Genomic DNA, 20,969 nt, shown 5'->3' with positions numbered 1-20,969 from the left:
TGAAATCTTTGATTGTGTGCTAATTAGTTCTTTTCTTTTGGTGCGCGAGAGAGCTAGCCCTCCACTCATTGAAACCTAAAGAAGCAAATTATTGGTGGCAACAACACTTTACTTTTTGTATTTATATATTTCAACCTTTATAAAATTACACAACTCAAAAAAAGGAAAAAAAAAAAAAGGGTAAAGGACACAAATGGCCGTTCGGCCCAAACTATTGACAACTGGATGACCCAAGAAGATTAAAAGACATTTTTAGCCTTTTAAAATAATTTCATTTTGTATCCTTTTTTCAACTAATTTCAGCTTATGTATAGAAATTGTATCCTTGTTGTATAGAAAATGTATCATATGTATATAGAAATTGTATCATAGTTGTAAAGAATATGTATCCCTACAGTATGTGTTTGGAAAATGTATCTTTGTGGTATAAATTGTGTTTGATAAATGTATAATTAACGTATACTTACTAATTGTATAAATATTATACAATTATTATATATGTTTTGGATATTTTTTGAAGGCTCCAGCAACGTATACTTACAATTATTATACATGTTTTGGGATTTCTTTTGAAGGCTCAATATGATTTTTTTCCTTCGACCTTTAGTGGCGACTTTTTGATCTTTGTCGCCGCAACAAAGTATGATATTTTTGTTATGAAAGGGTTGTTCGGCTAGCGCTTGACAATAGTTTGGGCTGAACGACCAACTCGCGACATTAAGCCCAAACATGGGCCAAACAAATTATGATGGTCATATAGTGTTCTTTTCCCAAAATAGAACATGAAACCAATTAGTATATGTTGTCTGGCCCAGCCCAACCCAACCCATTGAGTCATGGGCCCTATGCGGCCTTCCACTCGCAAAAGAACTTGACCCAAAATTTGGTCCAGTAAACTAGTAGAAATGGCATTAGGTAGCCACTTTTAAGGTTATTGTTTAAAACATATACGCAATTTACAATGTATTTAAATTTTAACCACTATGTTACTGCCTTCGTTTGCTCTTCTTATTCTTCTTCATCTTTCTTATTTTTCCTCCTCATCCTTCTCCTCAATAAGAATATCAAATGATAGAACTAATATGTGTCCAACTAGACCTTCGGCCTAACTCACCCCCCAAAAGCTAGCTCAAAGGGAAGAAGATTGCTCAAGCCATATAAGGAGCCAAGGGTTCTCGTCCTTCACCGGTGGATGTGAGATTCATTCCATTCATCCCTTTCCCGTCACGATCAGATCTAGATATTTTTTATTTGGAGTACCACTGTTCGGTCTGGAGCGTGCAAATTTATGGACTCGGGGTATTTTCAACCCCCACCCCCACCCGCTTTCAGATCTCGGGGGGCCCACATCAGATTGGGTCTGGCTCTGATACCATGTCAAATTAGACCTTGGGCTTAACTCACACTCTAGAAGCCAGTTTAAAGGGAACAGGATTGAGCGAGCCATATAAGGAGCCCAAGATTCTCGTTAAGGAAATTAGTTGGTTTTCCGTTCATGATTAAATCTGTTTTTAATTGTAATTAATTAAAATAATATGTGGGATTATATTAGCATATTCTTTGGGATTGCAAATAGGCAAAAGACATAGATTGCACCCTGAACTATACCCGAAATATGAGTTCACACTCAAACTAATTGGGCGACCTATTACCCCCTACACATCTAAAAAGTGAATTTAGTACCACCTTGAGAGCTGATGCGGCACAAAAAATAAAATAATTAAAAATTAGGTGTTTTGTTGAAATTTATTTACTTTTTCCTTTACTTTTTATTGTAAAATACAATTTTCCGCACACCCTCCCCCCCCCCCCCCCCCCTCTTCATCTTCATCTTGTCTTCTCCATATTTACACAATTTTTCTACCGGCGAGTGTTCGCTGGAAAGTTAGATCAATTTCAAGTGAAGTTTTCTTGTCTCCATCTGAGATCTTCTCCATTCATTTTCAAAAAAATTTAATTCCAGAACCAAAAATAAAAGAGGAAACTAGACAGCAGACTTCACTGAAAATTTTTTCCAGCCAAAATAACTTTACGGTACTTAACTCAATGGTTTCGTCTCTCACTTCTCGTTCTCCCCCAGTAGATATCACGCCAGTTGAGATTATGAGCTTATTTTTTGTTAACCTCAAACTCTTCATATTGTTCTTCAATAATTAGCAGATATCTTTAATTCCTTCTGATTTTTGAACTTTGCATTTCATTTCACCTCTATTTTGTTTTAATAATTCAAAACTTGTCGAATGATTTTGTTTTAGTAGATGTGTGGAGGTACGGAAGAAGAGGTGATGCTGGTGATTTTCTTCTTGTGATGTTAGTAGGTATGGACATTGAAGAAAGAGGAAGAGAAGAAAAATAGGGAGAAAATGAAAAAGAATAGCTTCCATAGCATTTAAGCAGCAGGTGGAGAGTTGAGGGGACAGCCTTTATGTCTTGGAGCCAAGGTCTCCCGAAAATAGCGTTGTACTGCATGTCACCGCCGATCACATAAAATTTTGTCAACTTCGTGACCCTTCTGCTTTTACGGGCGAGTCGATTTCGCCCTTGGTGGTTTCTCAAGCCATGTTGAAGCCCGACAATATCTGCGCCGCCAGTATCATTTTCTCTAACATTTTCATTTATTCCACCACCTTCAAGCGAATGATATTTTCTGAACTTCCCGGATCTACCATGACTCACTTGACTTGGCAATTTCCAGTAAGTATGGTGATGACAAGGGCATCATTATGAGGCAAAGTGACGCCCGCTGGATCTTCATCAGAGAAGGTAACAGCCTCATCCTCCGGAAACTCTCGAGTTCTCTTTTCTCGTGTCACCGAGATCTTCATCTTCCTGGACGCGGTGAAGCTAGTCCCCGCTATCATAGTTTCTCCAAAAATCATGTTGATTACATGTAGGGGAGCAGTTGAAGCGTCCTTCCCCTCGGCAAGGTTGGATTTACTGTAATTGTTTCTTCCCCTCTCGCTCAAGAATTCTCGGAAGTGCCCTCTGGCAAGCATGTTGCCACCTCCTCCCGAAGATGTCTATAATCTGTGGTCTTATATCCGTGAGTCCCGTGGAATTCGCACCAGACCGTCTGGCCCCTTAAATTTGGGTCGTATCACAACGGCCTTGAAGGACGAGATGACGGGTGAGTCTTCAGAACATCCATCATCTGAGATTCGCTAATGGTGAAACTATATTTCGAAATCTTGGGATGTTCTGATCCCTTCGGTGGAGAACTGGACTGATTATTCTTGGGCTGCGAACCCCATCCGTTCTTCTCGGAGTTATCATTTTTATTTCCTCTGGTATTTTCAAGTGACCTATAATTGGACCTACCATTGGCAGCTTCTGGCGGAGGATACGGCTGGAAATGATTCTTTGAGGAGTTCCGATTTAGACCGTAACCTTTGTCCGCCTTTGCAGGGGAAACTGAAGACGAAGCCCCTAGCAAGTCATCTTCCACTAGAATCTTAGATTCTAACGGTTGTGTACATCCTCCGAGGTTGTGGCTTAGAACTCGAGTAGACTTTTTTTTAGCCTCTGGGATGCGTCCGAACTCAAAGGATTTAGACCTTTGGTAAAAGCTTCGGCTGCCTACTCATCCGGTAAAGCAGGTAGCAGCATACGCTCCTTCTAGAATCCGGTAACGAAATCTTGAAGACGCTCCGATTCTCTTTGAGCAATACGAAAGATGTCTGTCTTCATGGTTTTTACCTTCCTTGCACCAGCATGAGCTTTGATAAAAACTTCCGCCAATATGGCAAATGATGTGATTGAATACTCCGGGAGCTAGGAGTACCACGTCATGGACCCTCGGGCAAGGGTCTCACCAAACTTCTTGATCAACACAGACTCGATCCTTCTCCTGAAGGTTATTGCCCTTGATCGCCATAGAGTTGGCTGTAATGTGATCCTGCGGATCAGTGGTGCAATCATATTTAGGAATATTGGGCATTTTGAACTGCTTCAGGATCGGCTTTGGCGCCGCCTCGGGTGTGTATACCCGCTGGCTGTACTTCTTCAAATTTGGCCCCTCCACGACCGGAGGTGTCCTGGGAATTTGGCTAAGGCGCTTCTGGAATTCCTTCACGTTCTTCTCTGCCTCTTTGGCAGTCTTATCCATCTTCCCGTTAATTTCCCTCATGAACCGCTGGACTTCAGCGGAAAGGATCAAAGGTAGCTATTTCACTTCCGTTGGCCTCTCTGCCTCCTCCGACCACTTGTTTGTTTCCTCGAGTGGCGTTTGAGTTGGTCACAGGTTCTGGCGTACCGATAGGAGGTGTGGCAGTTTGACATGCTGGTGTTTCCATGAAGGTTTCAAAGATTTGTTTTAACCGTTGCACTTCCGACATTGCACCGTGGTATTGTCCCCTGAGAATCTTGATGGTTTCTGCTATGGGTTAGTCAATAGGGATATCGTCTGTTACGGTGTTGAGGTCATGATCCCCTCCTGTTGTCTGATCTCCCACGTGTGGTGGCTGTAGGCCTATTTGACTGGGTAGTCCATCCGGTCCCAGTGGGAGATCAGCATGCTGATCCACGGTGTTTGGGTTTCCATTAACTTCTGACATACCTAGATTGGGTACTTAGGAAAAAATAGAGAGCTTAATAGAAAATTAGTAAAACAACATATGGTTAAAATGATAACCACAACTGTCCCAGCCCTACGGTGGGCATCAAACTGTTTACCCGTAAAACAATTCAATTGAATTCGCTCACGTGGTCAGGGACACGTAGATCAGAGTAACCAACAAGATTAAGATGCTCGTATCTAAATATTGTGAATAGACGCAAAAAAGATAAAGATAGAGAGAGAGCCTAGATTATAGATGCTCATTCGAGTTTAGATTCCTCTTGTTATCGATGAGCCGTGACTCCGGAGCTGTCATGCCCCAAAACCCACCCTGGACATAACCGGCATCCGACATCATGAACAACATCGGAAGAACCTAAACGACACAATAATAACACTTGGACCTGCCAGGTTCAATACTCGCCTCCAACAGTTTATAAAATAAATGTAACATCAAGTTCCTTTTTAATAATCTTTCCTTATTAAATTAAACTAAGTTATAAGTAACTGCATATATGAGGATCACAATTAAGGAATAAAATCAACGGAAGTCTAATATAAGTAAATAGTCATAAACGTGGCAAACACCCATTAAGTCGTACGAGACTTTAACATTCTACTCACAATTCTGACAACTATCTATGGAGCTTCTAAGAGACACAACAATCATCTAACAGACGCAGCCTGGAAATCTAGAATAATAAATGAAACAGGAAGTGTCCCACGAACAATGATGTGGGCTCACCAAATCAACAGCAGCAGCAAGTTCTCCTAAGCGTCGAGAGTGTCACGAACCTTCTTTTCTCCGTTACCTAACATACCATCAAAAACAACAATGGTATGCCTGAGTACTTTCGTACTCAGTGAGTGCCTCGGGGACAACAAGTAATATAAAACTAAAATATAATAATACATAAAGAAATCAGTCCAGAAAAGATAGTACAAAAACTGTCATTCCACTTTATGATTCTTAATATCATTTGTTAAACAGTTTATAAAGCCATTTTAAAATCCCAGTTTCAATTATGCTTTAAATCGATCGGGCATAAATACCAGTTTCATAATAAAGATGGATACCACAAGCGCCCATATAGGTGCAACTCAATATCAACAACACTGCGCAATACACCGGAATATGGATTCACGGTGGCTACTCTTCCTCCCGAATAGCAAGGCACGCTGCGCAATACACCGCAATATAGATTCACGGTGGCTACTCTTCCTCCCGAATAGCAAGGCAATTAATACACCCTAGGTAGCGAACCCAGAAGTGGCCATTTCCCCCCCCCCCCCCCCCCCCCCGAATGGCAAGGCACACTGCGCAATACACCGCAATATGGATTCACGGTGGCTACTTTTCCTCCCGAATAGCAAGGCAATTAATACACCCCATGTAGCGAACCCGGAAGTGGCCACTCTTCCCCCCGAATGGTAAGGCACACTGCGCAATACACCGCAATATGGATTCACGGTGGCTACTCTTCCTCCCGAATAGCAAGGCAATTAATACACCCCAGGTAGTGAACCCGAAAGTGGCCACTCTCCCCCCCTCCCCCAATGGCAAGGCAATTAATACACTAGGATCCATAGTGGATACTCTTCCTCCCGAATAGCAAGGCAAACACAACAATAAAGTTCATAGCAAATAAGCCGATTCACAATTTGACTCAAAGTAGTCACACTATCAATTAGCATTAAAGTTCATTATTCAAATATCGTAAAGATAAACCATTTCAAAGAACGTCTTGAAAACGTTTACACTTCTTTAACCAAGATTTCAATGCCATAGTTCAATATGAAAACATCATTACTAACCCTTAGCCATCATTATTGATCATCTCTTCTAGAGGAAAAACATAGAGCATGATACAAACTAGGTTTAATGTGGGCTTGTCCCCTCACACACATTAACCATGATTAAATCAAGAAATAGAGTTTTAATTTGTGAAAAGTTAACCTTTTTATTCAATGAAGAGCCTTAAAAGAGCCATACAAATCACAATCAAAGATTTCATAAAAGCCGACCGAAAGAGTATGTTCAAAAGAGACATACAAATCACCTTTATAGTCAAAAATGGTTTTTAAAAGATACATACAAATCATCCTTATAGCCAAAAAAAGGTTTTTAAAAAGAGACATACAATTCACCTTTATAGTCAAAAATGATTTTTAAAGAGACATACCTTAATTCCCGCTCAAGCGTACTTCCCACAATCCAAGAATTATTCTACAATTTTTTAGATAGGAGAGGTTAGAACTCTATCCTATTTCCACCCATAAACCCTTCTTGCCAACGAAAGCTAGGGTCTTCATCACTAGAACGTGTTCTTGAACGCTTCATGAATCAATCATGGATTCTAATCTCGTAGGGCAACCTACACCAAACTAAACCCTTTCAATAATATCACAAAATTCAAGGATCATACCTTATTGAAGGAATATTAACTTCTCCCAAACGTCCCTTTCTTCTTCTCTTTCTTGAGTTTCAAGAATCTAGGGTTTGTGGAAGATGAACTAGTGTTAATTTGATGTTAGATTGATGAAGTAATGATAGAATTGATCAAGAACTTATCTCATATGTTTTGGGGAAACCCTAGGGTTGTATCCTCTCAAAAAGTCGTCCAAAAAGAAGTGGGAATGAATATAACGAAGTTAGGCTTTTATAAAATTCGGGAAAAATCGCTTCAGGCATAAAATGGCCTGGTGCGTCGCCCTGGGCGACGCACACAGTATATCCATTTCGACGGCGTCAAAATTTTGAGTTTGCTGGAAATTTGGCTTGGGGCGCCGCGCACGCCTAATTTTCGCACTGCATAGATGATGCTCAGTAAAATGGGCATAACTCCTAGCACAAAGCTCTGTTATAGCTGGGAAACCTACCGTTGGAAAGCTATTTCAAAGACCTACAACTTTTATTGAGGAAGTTTTCCCAAATTCCCAACCTATCTTCCCCAAACTGGCTTAGAAGTCAGACCTACTGAAATTTAGACGAGTCTGAGAACTCTTACGAACTTCACTATTTGGGTTGACTTCAAAACGACTGTTTATCACCCGAATTCATCCCGAATGGATTCATATGGCTAAAATATCAAGTTAATACTGGTTTTCATACATTCACACCTAACTCGGATTTACGGGATGTTACATTATCCCCCCCTTAAGATCATTCGTCCCCGAATGAAAGTCATGGCCTAGGATTCTTTACTAAACCTCAAATTTCGGAATTTCAAGAGTTCTTCTAGCAAAGTGAAGCATCCTCAGAGATAACATACGACGAACCATATAACGAATGCATCATTCAAGCCTAAACACAATTGTGAGATTTATACTTCACTCTAAAGTTTCACAAGAAAACACATCCGAAAGGTTCAACACATACTTGTAATAGGGAGTAATTGAAGGTAACACAGCTTGAGTGACACTACAACAACTATATAGAACTACGCCCCTTCGAGTTCATCCCGTAAGTCTTAAGATACGGCATAAGTCTGCCTCGAGGTTTTAGCTATATCCCTTTTTCACTCTATAACGGGTCCATCAGCAAATTCAAGCCTAACTATTTGATTGACAATCTAGAGTTTCATAACACTCGCAAAACTAGTCTATCCCCAAAAATCACATTAAAGTTCACAATTTCTAATTCAACCACATCAAAAGTAGTCTCACGACCCTTAACTACAACAACGCTGTCTCTATATATTCTAGAGGCGATAATAAGGACACTAGCAGGGGTAATCATAGAAAAGAGTCCCAACAATTGTTTGGGTTCCCTACCAAAATCAAGGGTAAAGTACGAAGTCACATAAGAAAGATTTCGAACTTGGATCAATCAACAAATACGCATCAAGAGAACAAATAGTGACAATACCTGTGACTATAACATCTGAGGCTTCAGCCATCTCCCTACGAGCCAATTCATGAAGTCGAGCTCCTTTGTATACATGACCCCAGAAAGACAAAAATACAACTAACACCCAAATAATAACAACATAGTTCTCACGGGGATTCTAACAACTAAAACACTCAAGTCTCAACACAAACAGGGGTTCCTACCTTCACCTTACTTTCCCAAGAGTTAGATACCCAAAAGGGTTCAACACGTATATGCTTTGCCTAGGAAGTGCACAATATATCAATCTAGACAATATATTCCGACAAGGAGGCTAATTCAACAACACATGATTCAAGCCTAACTTACCTTATGCCAAAACTGAGAATAACAGATTAAAGCCTGAATCAACTCCGTCATCTTCTTAAATCATTATTCCACGGTTGTTTTTGAGTTTCAAGCCTTAAATATAGTTCTTCCACTAATCATCAAAATGGCACAGATCTTTTAACCCAATAAGAATATAACCTCAATGTACGATAATTCTTAATCACTACAAGAGACCCTCAATTGTTCCCTTCATACCAACCTCCAGTACTTGAAACACATCACATCTTAATTATTCCTTTCAGTGTAACAAGATTTCGGCAGAGTTTTCCTGTAACCAGGACTACTTTTGTTTCTATACCTGTCTCAATTTATCAACAACCAAACCCTACAATGACCATATACACAGAACTCCTACAATACAATTTCAGCAACTCTGTACCATCCATCAAATTACACATCACAATAATGTGCACTCCGTAACACCATTGTTCACTTGGTCAGAATCTGCAACATGAGTTAAAGTCATCTCCATAAAGCACAAGTAACAAACAAGTCAGAATGATCCTAAAAGAAGTTAAAGCTCTATAGCACAATCTAGAATCAAGAAGAATGAGAAACACCTAAAATGTCCTGGTAGTCATTCATCCATACAGGTGGCCAGTCTGCATGAAGAAGACTCCGCTAGACACAACTCCACAGACACAGACACATCCTAGGACACATATAAACCTAGGCTCTGATACCAAGCTTGTCACGCCCCAAAACCCACCCTGAACGTAACCGGCATCCGACGTCATGAACAACATCAGAAGAACCTAAACAACACAATAATAACACTTGAACCCGCTTGGTTCAATACTCGCTTCCAACAGTTTATAAAATAAATGTAACATCAAGTTCCTTTTTAATAATCTTTCCTTATTAAATTAAACTAAGTTATAAGTAACTGCATATATGAGGATCACAATTAAGGAATAAAATCAGCGGAAGTCTAATATAAGTAAATAGTCATAAACGTGGCAAACACCCATTAAGTCGTACGAGACTTTAACATTCTACCCACAATTCTGACAACTATCTATGGAGCTTCTAAGAGACACAACAATCATCTAACTTCGGGACGCAGCCCGAAAATCTAGAATAATAAATGAAACAGGAAGTGTCCCACAAAGAAGGATGTGGGCTGACCAAATCAACAGCAGCAGCAGCAAGTTCTCCTAATCGTCGAGAGTATCACGAACCTGCTCTTCTCCGTTACCTAACATACCATCAAAAACAACAATGGTATGCCTGAGTACTTTCGTACTCAGTGAGTGCCTCGGGGATAACAAGTAATATAAAAATAAAATATAATAATACATAAAGAAATCAGTCCAGAAAAGATAGTATAAAAACTGTCATTCCACTTTATGATTCTTAATATCATTTGTTAAACAGTTTATAAAGTCATTTTAAAATCCCAGTTTCAATTATGCTTTAAATCCATCACGCATAAATACCAGTTCCATAATAAAGATGGATATCATAAGCGCCCATATAGGCCCAACTCAATATCAACAACACTGCGCAATACACTAGAATATGGATTCACGGTGGATACTCTTCCTTCCAAATAGCAAGGCACACTGCGCAATACACCGCAATATGGATTCACGGTGGCTACTCTTCCTCCCGAATAGCAAGGCAATTAATACACCCCAGGTAGCGAACCCGAAAGTGGCCACTTTTCCCCCCGAATGGCAAGGCACACTCCGCAATACACCGCAATAAGGATTCACGGTGGCTACTCTTCCTCCCGAATAGCAAGGCAATTAATACACCCGAGGTAACGAACCCGGAAGTGGCAACTCTTCCCCCCGAATGGCAAGACACACTGCGCAATACACCGCAATATGGATTCACGATGGCTACTCTTCCTCTCGAATAGCAAGGCAATTAATACACCCCAGGTAGCGAACCCGGAAGTGGCCACTTTTCCCCCCGACTGGCAAGGCACACTCGCATAAGTGCTTGCCTTAGGCGAATCCCACATCTGTTGGGAAGGAGCAAGAATATTAAATGTATTGAAATATGAGAGTAAGAACTGTGTGTATTAGCTTGAATATCGTGTGTTACAATAGGAATTACCTCCTCTATTTATACTTAGAGCTAGGGGAACATACTCCATGTGTCACGCCCCTGCTCATAATAAGCCTTAAAGGCATTGTAATAATGTGCAATAAAGAGGCTCATAAAACTGCAATAATAGTGAATCTGTAACGCCCCAACTGTGTAATAACGGATGACCGTTAGGCCAATCAGGTCCGGAGAAGCTGCACGTTACTCCGGACCTGCAGCTTCTTCCGGTACCATAGACCTTCTCCCGGTGGTAGCGATGCTGACTCATCCGAAGTCTCATCCTTCGTGCCATGTGTCTCGACCACATTAGTACAGCACTGGATCCTTTATATTTCACCCAACACAGTACTATCATGTTGTTTGGGGCATCGTCTTCAAACTTAAATTTTTTTAGATGATTTGTACATATATTTCCACCTGTTGATAAAAAAAAAGTTTCATTATAAAAAAAATCCTCATATATATATGTGTGTGCGCGTATATATATAACATGTGCTTACGTTGAGTGAATTTCGTGCCTCTTTTGGGGGAAAAAAAATCGTGCCTCTTGCTATTGCCATTTTATTCTACTCTTTTTCCTCAAGATAAAAAAAACTTTCATTATAAAAATCCTCAAGATCTTTCGTTCTACTAAGATAGCACAATTTATTTTTAGGACAAGGGTTCAAAACACACTCTAACTTTGACCGAAATTGCTATAACACACTCCAACTTTGCGGGGGTCCTATGACCCCCCTAGACTATTTTTTTTGCGTATTATTGATGGTATTATCGGGTGACACGGACAAACAAGTGAGCACATGTTGGTTGAGCGCGTAAGGGTGGACTTAAAACCCGTCTCTATTTCCCATGTTAAATTCCAAATAATCCTTCTTTATGTGCTCACTTGCTTGTCCATGTCACCCGATAATACCATCAATAATACCCAAAAAAATAGTTCGGGGGGAGTCATAGGACCCCCGCAAAATTGGACCCCCACAAAATTAGAGTGTGTTATAGCAATTTCGGTCAAAATTGGAGTGTGTTTTGGACCCTTTTCCCTTTATTTTTCAACGCTTATTTACTATGAAAAGTAGGCCTTACCTGAAATAATGATTGTGACAATGGGACATGTACAAATTACAATGGACTGAAAAATAAATAATGTAACGTGCCCCTCAAAGCCTGAAAGGCTATTTTTTAAACGAGGATTTAAATTACACACGTTGATCGTGTAAACAAATTATATACTATCAATGTGATTTAATTAATTATAGTAGCTTAAGAATTAGTACTACTCTAATTTTTAGGTTACTATGTGTGTGTCTCTCTCTTTTTTGTTTTTTCTTATAAGAGAAAAAATATATATTAAAGACGAAAACTCAGGTAAATCATTATAATATCATGCTTGCTACGAAGAGTTACATGTTATAGGTCAACTTTAGCTGCACCAATTTAAAAACATTATGTACCGTCGTCAATAACTTAATATAACTTAACCTTTGTACAATTATATACTCCGTATGTTTTTATTTGTACCTTTTGTCTGTCTTTAACAAATTAAGTTTCTTCCTAGGAAACATCTTTGTTGATATATCCCCACAGGCTACAGCTCTTTCTTAGAAAGATTCCAAATATATAGGAGTACGTAATTAACCACATTATTAATTCATACACATTATTAATTCATACACATTATTAAATTTAAATAAGAGCACATCATTCCAGAAATAATGATTCTGTTGGAAATCACAGAGAATAAATAAAAGCGCCGCGCGTCCTCATCAGATCATCAAAAGTCAAGACAAAGATAACAAAATCTTGCATCCGTTGAGTAACGATTCTAATAATGCAATGCGTATCCAGAAAAAGTGCAATTATTTTGACTATCTCTGATATAACTAGATGCTTTTGATATTATGAGTTCCCAATTTATAATCTGTTTGGCTAAGCTATTAAAATCTATTTATTTTAATAAAAGTGTTTTTTATATATATAATATAAAAAGAAATTTTGGAGAGTAGCAAATTTATTTAGCTAATTAATTTAAAAAGTACGGTTACGAATATTATAGCATCAATTTATGTTTAATTTGGCCAAGGTTCCAAAAGTGTTTCCTGGGAAAAGTCTTTTATTTAAGTCTACTACTCAAAAAATTTAAACATTTTTTTTTTCTAAAAGCTTGATCAAGCACCTCAACTCTCTAAAATAGCTTCGGAGAAAAAAAAATGACTCTCGAAAAGCTTGGTCAAATAGTTTATTGATTTAGTAGATAACGAAAAGATAATTGTATGTGGCCTTCAAACGACGATTGTGACGATGGAAACCATACAAAGAACTAAATATGGACAATATTTTGTAAAAAATTGAAAGAAAAAAAAAATGTATTCGAGACTTTTAGAACAATTGTATTTGGACATGGACTCCACTCATAAATTAGGAAGTTGAAGACTTGTAATTTCAAATTATTATTTCATTTGAAATACTTCTTAGAACCAGAAAAGCTATTTGAAAATGGGAAAGTAATATTTGATACCCAAATACTAAATAATGTAAGTCCTCCCCCAAAACCTGAAAAGTTATTTTTGCACAAATATATAGTTTACCCATCGATAATTAAGAATGCGCACCAAACTAGTTGGCTCTTGGCTGCTAGCATTTTCACACGGCTATATAATTAAAATGCCGTATTGCTTAAGACTTTCGCATGTGCCAATATTATTACTACTATATATAAGGGAGAACCAAGGGCTTTTGTAGTCCTAACAAAAATTTTCAAATTAATGTTAAACTTTTCAATTAATTACTTCTAGGTCCTAATGTTATTTTTTAAAGTCAATTTTACTCTCTTTTTTTAAATTATTTTATTATATAGAGGTAGGGGAAGGGGAAATGCGGGAGGGGATTACAACGTGGGGATTCAAACCCTCACCAACAAGGTAAAAGTTCAGGTAGCCAACTAACTGAACTACTAGATCCCTACGTCAACTTTACTTATTGTTCGTATGGTCTACTTTTTAAAAGCTGTCGAACACCTACCGTATTTCTTCTTTCACTTTCTTCTATTGATCTTATCTATTATCCTAAAAAAACAATCATTTCTTCACTAGATATTCTTGCTTCTTATCGCTCTCTCCTTTTTTCCTTTTTCATTTGTTGCATATTATCCTCCAACTTTTTTTTTCCTCCTGTTATTGATTCGTTGGTTGTAGATTCTTACATGTAGGCATTTCTTTTACTTTATACTTGCATCATTGAATTTGAGAATTTCTGAAAATTTGTTTACTTACATGTAGGCATTTCTGTTACATTATATTTATATTTTACCGAGCTCATGTGTTTAAAAATATTTGTACTAAAATGATTTTCAGGTATAATTTTAGAAATTATTTAGTCTAAAACTAAGGTTAAAATCACATTTAACCAACATAAACCCTTAACACAAAATAATGAGTGCATAATTTAATAAGTATCAAAACAGATTTATTTTTATCTATAAGTATAAATGAAATCACACGCTTACAAATTCACAAAAATATGAAAATATTTTTTGATTTATGATTTTTGCAAGTTATAATTATCCTACTTTATCATCTTAGCTTAGGATACCGAATCAATTGTGTTCTTTGAGATTTGCTAATTTTTCTACTTAATTGTTCCTCATAAATAAAGTTTTCGTTAAAAATCATCTAATTGTGTGATGAAGAAACTTTAATAATTATAAAACTTATTAATAAAATATTATTAACCTGCAAATACATTAAATTAGTTATCCAGTAGAAAAATGTACTCCCTCCGTCTCAATTTATGTGATATAGTTTGATTAGGCACGGAGTTTAAGAAAGAAAAGAAGGACTTTTGAAACTTATGGCCTAAAACAAGTCATAGATATTTGTGTGGCTGTAAATCATTTCATTAAGGGTAAAAGGGGAAGTTTTAAGTTAGATTATTTCTAAATATAGAAATGTATCATTCTTTTTTGTACAGATTAAAAACGAATGTGTATCACATAAATTGGGAAAGGAATAGCAGGCTATACTTATTTAATAAAATATTATATTTTTATATTTTGAGTTTGAGCCCGGACTTAGCACAGGCCTTCCATAACTAGTACTTATATATAAGGGAGCATTTTTAAGTTTTGTAGTCCTCACATTTTTTATTGACCATTCATGTTGCACCAAGTATGTTCCAATTGTTGCATTTTGGTTGGTTATTCCCAATTCTTAACACCAATTATTTTTCTTAAGTTCATTCTCTTTAACTTGTATATTGATATTGTAATAATTTTTTGTGTTTTTTTTTCTCTTTACTCCGTCAGTTTTATATTACAGAACAATATTTTCAACTTTTATACTTAGTTCAAAATAAATATTACTATTATATAGGGACAAATAAGAGGCTTTTGTAATCCTCACAAAAGTTTTCAATAAAATGTTAAACTTTTCAATTAATTATTTCTAGGTCCTAATCTTATTTTTTTAAAATCAAATTTACTTTTTGTTCTTAAGGTCTACTTTTCGAAAACTGTCAAACCTCCTATCTCATTTTTCCTGTTTTTTGGTTTTCTATCCGGTGGCCGGTATCCGCACTCGAGCCTGATTAATTCAGATAATTCGCATTGTGTAGCACCTATTCAGGGAAAGCGCTCCCTCCAAAGATTTTTTCATACCCAAGCTCGAACCCGTGATCCCTAATTAAGGAATGAGCAGCCCCACCCACTACGCAAATTTTGTATTTGTCTTAAAAGTTCAATAAAAATGTATAGATTATTAATACACAAAATAACTTTAAAAAAATTAGGATCCAGAACTCATGACCGTCAAATTCTGACTCCGCATTTGATTTGAAGTAAATAATTTCTTCAAAATGAAAGTTAAAATATTAAAGGAGTGAAATGAAAGTTTTGTTTTTATATATTGAAAATTCACTTATATGAGATTTAAATATTACTAACATAAATTATATTTCTTTAATTAAAATATCTACTTTTATATATTCGATTTGGGCCCGGACTTAGCACGGGCTTCACAGAACTAGTGTATAAATACATACATCCAAGATACATTTAAACCCCAATATTATTACACCAAAGAACTCTACAACTCAAGACTCATTCCTCAACACAAAAATCAACCAAAAATGGCGACATCATTCACTTCTTCTCTACTTCTTCCTTCACAATTTTCACCAAAAAGGTCATCAAGAGCTCCAAGAAGTACTGCAACGCTGGCAATGAAAAGAGAGGCACATGATAAGAACCACTACAATGGTTCGCGTCTTGTAGATGAAAACTTGATAGTCCTTCGAAAGAGAATTCACGAGATGAAAATGATCGAGAGGAATTACGAGCCTCCAACTGAATGGATGGATTGGGAGAAGAGTAAAGACACGGATTACGACTCAAATATTTGTGAGGCAGTGGGATTATTGCAGGCCCAATTGATGGATACAAGGCCAGGTTTGGTTTTGGGCATGGTTGCACCCATTGCATTAAGTGTGCCAACCTCAACTGGTGTGATTTTGTTTCATTTGTTAGAGTTAGCAAAAGGGGTTTTCGCTGGACTACATATTCATTAAAAATTCTCCTTCATAGTTTCTTCTTTTATCTGTACATTGATACTACAAACATTAGGACAAAAAAGCTCTATTCTTTTCATTCTTTATTCAATACTGTATTTGGATGTGTAAGCTGTGCCTGGTTTGGGCAAAGGTTCTTAATTCATAGATACGGGTTGTAATTTTTTATTCTAAAGATTAGTTACATAGAAATAATAAGAGTTGGTGACGTTTCCCCACGTAAAATTGTGTGTTCTTTCTTTTAATTGTTACTGCTTTCATATATTGTTGTCTTCTAACAAAAGCTTATTCGTATTCGTATAAAGTGCATCACGTATTTTACACCTAAAGTTTATCATTCAACTATGATATCTTTATTTATTGGCCAAATCCATCGGGAGCCACCTGAGGTGCTCAAAATCTTTTACTTAGACACCTCAAGGATGCCCTATTCCATTTAGACACCTGAACTTGACTTAAAATTTGTTATTAGACACCCTTTGCAGATGTGGCAATGTGCGTGTCCTACACATTTTTTTGGAGCGTGAAAGAGAATAATTTTGTGTTTTTTTTTTCTCCTTCATCTTCTTCCTCAATTTCTTCCTCCTCTAAATCTCCCACAAGAATCACTAAATCTCCATCCTTCTAATTGAAACCCAATTGGGTTAAGAATTCAAAAAATTGAGACAAACTCCACAATCTCTAGCTCCAAATTGTTGGTGGCACATGTAGATGCAGTGATCTTATATAAAGAGGATGGAGTCGTCGAAATCACTCTTTCAAGAAAATATTATCTCCGTTTCCATGGCCACCACTATATTCAAGAAATGAAACCCAATTAAAGAGAAAACATAATATTATCTCGGTTTCTATGGCCACCACTATATTCAAGAAATGAAACCCAGTTAAAGAGAAAACATAATTTCACCTTTCCATAATTCAAAATCAATTGAAGGAGCCATCAAAATCACTGTTTTGTTAGCTTGGATTAAAGAAATTGAGATGACTCCGTTAAAGCTCATTTAAATATGGAAAATCATAATTGAAGGAAAGATTTTTAGATTTCATAAATTGTAGTCAATTAAAAGCTGTGGAAGTAATTGTTATGGCAGAGGACAATGGAGGTTGAAGAAAATGGGAGGTGGATCGAGGTGGTGCTTGGAAAATTAGGATTTTTCTTTTCTTTATTTTTGGTTATTTAGTTATCTAAATAGTGTAAAAATATTGCTTCTAGTCATATTTTATTTTTAATAATTATTTTGAATACATATGCCACGTGTCTTTATTTAATTCGTCACCTTGACACATCATCGCCGAGTGTATCACACTCACTTTACATATTTGGCTGATTATACAAAAAGTGTCTAATTGGAACAAATTTTAGGTAGAGTGCTCAATAGAAACACTCTTAAGTTGAGGTGTCTAAGTGAAAGACCTGGAGCACCTCAGGTGGCTCTCGATGGACTTGGCCTTATTTATTACATACTGTATTTAATTATCGCAAATTAATATAGTTTTATACTGTGCATGAAGTACCCCTTCAGCTTCCACATCGTAGTGGACGGGCATTTAGTGAATCATCTTCTCAATAAAATCCCTAGCTACCTTCACTTCTCAATCTTTGAAAATTCACAGTGACTCTATAGTTTAATGTTTCTCGAGACAATAAAGATGAATTAAAAAAAAAATGAATGCTACATAACCCACTAATTAGGCTTGGAACTACAGTATATAGTACCAAAGCAGCAAGAAACAACAGAGAAGGAAATTGTGCCGATCATTGAAAAGTTTCCTCCTTTTGCCTTATCTTAATAAAGTTTCTTGCTGGGAAACATCTTTGTGTGATACGGCCATATATAATATACTTTCTCCGTTTTAAAATAAGTGTCACCATAGCAAAAATCACGTTCATTATGAAATCAATAAATACAATATTTAGTTTACTAATCTACCTTATTTATTAGAATTTTTTTTAGAATTGAGGAATATTAAATAGAACTGTTTCTTTCATGTTAAGGGCATAATTGGAAACACTTGCCAATTTTTATCTTGAATTTCCCAGGTGACAGTTATTTTGGGACAAAGTTTTTTTTTTGCTAAGATGATACTTATTTTGAGATTGAGGGAATAACAACTCTCTTACCTATATTAATCCAATAAATAATTAATTAATCACATTATTGGTTCCTTAGTTATACTAATATAAATTCTGAATTTAATCATTGTGTTATCTTACTAAGCACATTTAAAGTTCAATTAATCGAAGTGTCCTTTTGATGTGTTTGTTTGTGATTATTTACAAATTTATCATAATTATTACGTAATTGTTCCACCACTTAATTCAACAAGTATTACATTAAGCTTGTACTGTTACTTTATATTTGATTGGTGATATTGGTGATATAGTTCTAAAAATCATTCAAATATAATAATAATTTATATAAAAAGATCAAAATACACTTTTAAATTAAGTGAAGGTCAAATGTGTTGGTTATAATTATATATTATAAGGATTAAAATCCAAATTTACTAATAATTGAGAAAGCTAGTATCCTTTATATTCATAGAGTAGCTAAATTTTTTTAATACTCTCTCCGTCTACTTTTACTTGTCACTTATTGATTTGGCACGCCTATTAAAGAGCCAAAAATAAAATGAAAAGTTTATTATATCACTCTTTAAATATAATTCAATGTCTTAAGAAATACATTGGGAGATGACTGTAGTTAATAATAAGGATAAAATAGAAAAAAAGTAATAAATTATGTCTTGATTTTTTAAAATAAACAAGTAAAAGTAAATAGTATAATGGATAAATAAAAGTGTCCATATCTCAAGCCCAGCACATCATTCCAGAACTGATGATTCTGTTGGAAGCCACTAAGAATAAATAAAATAAATTAGAAGAGCCGTCCCGGTCATCAAATCATCAAAAGTCAAGCCAAAGATAACAAATTAATTAAAGTAATATCCAGCACTAAACTGTAGGTGCATCTACAACCGTTGAAAGTGAGATTATATGTATGCCTTCAAAATCTCTGACGGTGTTATATATTTTGATATCAAACGATTTAAAAAGTGACCATTTCTCCCGTTTTCTTTGAAAAGTTCTTTTTTTTTCTTCTTAGAACACATTGATCATAAGAACATTTGTATCTACAAATTCGTTTCTAGAATTAGTATAATTATTTTGACCATATTTAATAATATGACAAAAAGCATTTCTAGAAAAAGACATTATTTTAAAACGTGAGAAATTGTTCTAGAAGAAATAGTTTTACATAATGTCCAACACTGAAAATATTGGAGTACTAGAAACTTATGATATTTGCTTCAACAAGTATAGGATACCGATGATCATAATGGGAGTAGGACTTAATTTCGAGCATGGAATTAGGTACCAATTAGGGTATAAATTAATAGTAAAGATAGTAGTACCTTCTAAAGTGACTTTTGGCTAAATACATAAGTTAACTCTTATTAACTCTTATTTTTGTATAAAAATACTTTTTTTAATTAAAAAATTGACTAATTAAAAATATGAAGAAAAAAAATATATCATTAAATTAAATAAATATATAGCGTTAGAAGATGATCATAAATACATGAGATTGAGTTTATGTTAGGAGGATCATCTCATAAATACATGAGATTGAGTTCAAGTCTTATGCATGTTTTGTCCTTTATACTACCAAGTTATTTATAAATAGTTAGTTAGTAATCTAATAAAAATAATAGTAACTTATTAAGTTGCTTCACATGTCAAGTTAAGAAATAATGTCAGAAATATTTATACCACATTATATCATGTAGTATAACTTAATTATCATGAGATTGCGATGCTTTTTGGAGCACGCAATCCATACTTCACTACAACACAAGGTATATATTGCTACAAAATACATTGTAGCTAAATATAAAAAATTTCGTGGCTAAACACTTTAGCCACCAAAAAAATTTCCATAACATTCGTAGCAATATGTAGCGTAGCTAAAGTTAGCTACAAACTTTATATGATCCGTGGCTAAGGATTAATACTTATTGCTACAAATTTTTTGTGTTGTAGCTATGATGGCAAGAAATTTTTGCCACGAAAAATATATTTGTAGCAAGTGATTTTATTCTTTTGCCAGGACAAAATAAACTCCGTGGCTATCTTTATGCTTTAGCCATGAAGTGATATATTGTGGCAAAAGATGTAATTTATTTTGCCACAAAAATTAAAATATATAGCTATGCTTACATATTAGCCTCTTGTTATTAATATGTATTTATGTCTAGCTACAAACTCAAAATTTCATAGCTAGAAATCGGCATAAGATCCATGGATATATTTTTATTATATATTAAATTATAAATTATTGATATAAATTTATTTATTAGTAGCGATAAAACTTTTTATTGCAAATCTATTGCTATTTTTCCAGATTAAATATTTTCAATGGTTCCATATCCATACATATTATGAACATTAACAACATAATAAGCTTAAGGTATGACTTAATTCATACAAAAAATACACAAATATATAACTAAAGTTCAAGGCATTCATAATACACAATACTTCCAAATCATACATAATGAGATTGTAGAACAAAA

General features: G+C 35.7%; 1 protein-coding gene across 1 annotated transcript; it reads left to right on the top strand.

Annotated features, from left to right (window-relative positions):
• The first annotated feature begins 15,953 nt into the window (after positions 1–15,953).
• On the top strand, positions 15,954–16,391 carry LOC132613268 (uncharacterized). Its single transcript, XM_060327294.1, has one exon. The coding sequence runs from the start codon at positions 15,954–15,956 to the stop codon at positions 16,389–16,391; it is 438 nt and encodes a 145-aa protein (XP_060183277.1).
• Positions 16,392–20,969: the final 4,578 nt, after the last annotated feature.

This window comes from Lycium barbarum, chromosome 10, assembly GCF_019175385.1.
Source record: "Lycium barbarum isolate Lr01 chromosome 10, ASM1917538v2, whole genome shotgun sequence".
Lineage (NCBI taxonomy): Eukaryota > Viridiplantae > Streptophyta > Magnoliopsida > Solanales > Solanaceae > Lycium > Lycium barbarum.
This window is presented reverse-complemented; position numbering and strand designations above follow the sequence as displayed.